General features: G+C 35.1%; 1 protein-coding gene across 3 annotated transcripts in view; it reads left to right on the top strand.

Annotated features, from left to right (window-relative positions):
• Positions 1 to 2,615, top strand: part of LOC107666759 (protoporphyrinogen oxidase-like) — a 16,853-nt gene extending 14,238 nt beyond the window's left edge. Inside the window, exons 12-14 of one of the 3 annotated variants that reach the window (XM_016458192.1) lie at positions 2,068 to 2,110; positions 2,203 to 2,333; positions 2,400 to 2,615. In XM_016458192.1, the coding sequence (XP_016313678.1) occupies positions 2,068 to 2,110; positions 2,203 to 2,333; positions 2,400 to 2,402 (177 nt within the window). In that variant the 3' untranslated portion in view covers positions 2,403 to 2,615. The other 2 variants (XM_016458191.1, XM_016458193.1) reach the window with 2 other exon arrangements.
• The last annotated feature ends 678 nt before the right edge of the window (positions 2,616 to 3,293 follow it).

The following is a 3,293-nucleotide window of genomic DNA, read 5'->3' as shown; positions in this document are numbered from 1 at the left end:
GGGAGCAGTTGGGGGTTCGGTGCCTTGCTCAAGGGCACTTCAGTCATGGTATTGAAGGTGGAGAGAGTGCTGTACAGTATGGTACTTGGTGAAAGACCTAAATTCTTTGCAGTGTTGCATTGCGGAATGTGATTTTTGATTTGTTTGACACTTCTCTCGTGAAATTTGGCACAAAGTGATGAGCCATGATCCAGCTTTGCTTGCAAAGACTGAGATGCTCCTTTTATACTCAAACATGATACCTTGACCTATTACCAATTCACCTGCTTACTGTGAACTGTTTCAAAACAATTTAACGTGGATATTCTAAAGCTTTTGACTTTTATTTTGCCTCTGTCCCAACTTTTTTGGAATGTGTTGCAGTCGTCAAAAACTAAATTAGTTCATATTTACAAAATACATTTACGTTGGTCAGTGAAAACTTTGTGAATCGTTTCTTTGTACTTTTGTCAATTAAATAAAAGTTAAAGAGAATTAACAAATCGTAGATTCTTGATTTTATTGCATTTTACAAAACGTCCCAACTTCTCTGGAATTGGGGTTGTACATTTTGTTTATAATGTTTTTATACATTTTATATGTAAAATCTTGTAAAAAAAATAAATAAAATTTGGCTAGATATGTGATATTATATATTAATATAACTAATAATAATAATACGATCCCACTTTATATTAAGTGGCCCTAATACCTGTGTACTTACATAGTATCTAGATGTGTATGTAGTATGTAAACACAGTAAGTACGCATTGGTACATAGTATCTAGAGCTGTAATATTTCTTTCTTAATAACTACACACATGTAACAACCCTCCGAATGGTTTGTGTAAGTACATACTATGTACCAATGTGTACTTACACTGGGGTTACATATGTACACATCTAGTTACTATGTAAGTACACAGGTATTAGGGCCACTTAACATAAAGTGGGACCCAATAATATGTGTTTTTGTTTGTTTTATAGATATAGATATGTGAATATATCTGTAGACATAGCCTTGAGTTGGTTATTGCTATTATGAAATGGAAAACGTGAAATAAAGATGTCAATGTTCAATTACTACTACTACTACTAATAATAATAATAATAATATTTTTTCAATACTATACATTTTAGCTATATATATTTTTTTAAATATATTTATATGTATGTTTTATATAAAAAGGTTTTGTTTAAGGAGCACGTATTATGGAACACTTTTTTGAAGTAAGAGTCTGTTCATTACATAAAGTGTTGAGTCAATCATAACAAAGCATTTATGCATGTAATTCCTAAAGATACAAAAATAGCCAGTGTAATTCTCCGGGTCAGAGAAAGGGTGTAAAACATTTGTGTAAAACTAAATTTGACAGTTTTTGGTTGAACTTTGGTGGATCTGTGAAGAAAAATTAAATTGCTACAAAAGTCTAGAATATGGCCCCATTAATTTACATTCATTTGAAGAACGGCCAAAAAATCTTTACTATCCAAGCTCTGGCTTGAGTCAGCCATGCATAGCATCAGCTTTATGGAGCTCACAGCCACCAGATGCCCTCAGTCGTCTCTCTGGGGTTCTGTTCTGACATAAATCAAGGCAGATGGTCCATTTCTTTAAACATTACCCCTGCCCTCCATCTCTGTGGTTCTGGGAGTTCAGTGAGCAGAACAGAAGCGAGCGCCGCTGTGGCAGGAGGGCTCCGGGAGGGTCACTCGTTTCAGGCCGGAGATGACAGACTGGCATTGGGGTGGGGCGAGAGGAGCAACTAGCTGCTCTACATCATTTCTGACTGACTTATTCTTAATTATATGGTCATAGAGCAAGAAGAAAATTTCCACCTTACTGCGCCCACACACACATACTCTTACATTTTTTTTTCATGCTACATTGTCTCATTGTCTTTTGAACAGTTTAATTACCCTTATACACTCTCACAAAGAGAAGAGATATTCGGGCTGCTACTTTATCTGGAATCTCATATCTGAAAGATTTATTTTTTTGATTAATGAATGTCATTTCTTTTGTGTTTTTCTCTGCTCTGTCATTCCTGTTATTAAATCATTTTATCTATGCAATTCTCTTTTCAGAACTGCATTCCGCAGTATCATTTAGGACACTGGAAACGACTTGGTGAGTTTATTAATCACCCAAACTCATTCCACTATCCTTCCCTCGAGTCATGTAAATGAGGGACAGTTGTGTGTGCTGTTTCTTATTTTCAGAAAAGATGAGGCAATACATCAGCAACCACAATCTGCCCCTTACACTGGCGGGAGCTTCCTACGATGGTGTCTCTGTCAATGATGTTATATTTAGTGGGCGGACTGCAGCTGAGGGTCTCATTGGGAAAACATGACTTACTTACTTAGAATTTTGTCTGCTTTTATTGAAGATTTAGGGCTGTGTGATATGCATTTTGTGATTCCTGGGAAGGAATCACTAATATATGAACAACATGCTTTACTTGAACCCAGAATGGAAATCAAGAAGAGTACATCCAATTGTTTGGTGATGCACTATGTTTAAAAAAATCATTATTAGTGTAATTTGATATATCATGTTTTGTTTTCCATTAAAATCTAAATGTCCTTCAAAGAAGATACATTGACTTCAGAAATAAAACTGAAAGGTAATAAGAGTGAAAATATTTTGTAATTTATTGGCTTGACATTTTATTAAACATCCCTAAATTTCTTTTTTTTCAGTGAAAAATTAGTCACCAATAATTAACTTTACCAGTATTATCAGTTAATTGCAGCCAAATGATTGTAGAATTTGACTGTGCCCATGTGGTGCATGAATTAAATGTTTTCTTTTATGTTTGTCTGTGGTGAAATTGGAACTCTGGATGAGGAATATTATATATTTTCATCAAAGTTTGACATCTTGGGCTGTGAAATTGTCAATTGCTACTGGTATCTCACCAGAACTCACTCTTGCATTAGGAAAGGTTACTCTGACCTTCATTCACATTACCTCAGCACCTATCAAAAATGGCTAGGGGTAGACTCAGATTTTTGAAATAGTATATTTTCAACCGTTTCCTCCATTTGTCTGAAAGAAGATGCTGGTTTTCAGGTGTTTTGACTAGGCTGAGATGAAGTGCCATTAGATCAGGCTGCACTAAAAAACATTTTGCACTGAAAATTTCACACCATTACACTGAAGTGGTTTCAATGGCAAATTTACAACTTATATTTTGCATTTGAGCCAAGCAGCAGATTGGTAATGGCTGTGACCGTCTGTATTGTCATTGACTTTTTTTGAAAGTTTACTATTACTCAGAGAACCAGACCTTTAATTGGTGCTTGAG

Source organism: Sinocyclocheilus anshuiensis, unplaced genomic scaffold (assembly GCF_001515605.1).
Source record: "Sinocyclocheilus anshuiensis isolate Anshui unplaced genomic scaffold, SAMN03320099.WGS_v1.1 scaffold267, whole genome shotgun sequence".
Lineage (NCBI taxonomy): Eukaryota > Metazoa > Chordata > Actinopteri > Cypriniformes > Cyprinidae > Sinocyclocheilus > Sinocyclocheilus anshuiensis.
The sequence above is the reverse complement of the archived record's forward strand: the minus strand, read 5'-3'. Positions and strand labels throughout refer to the sequence as shown.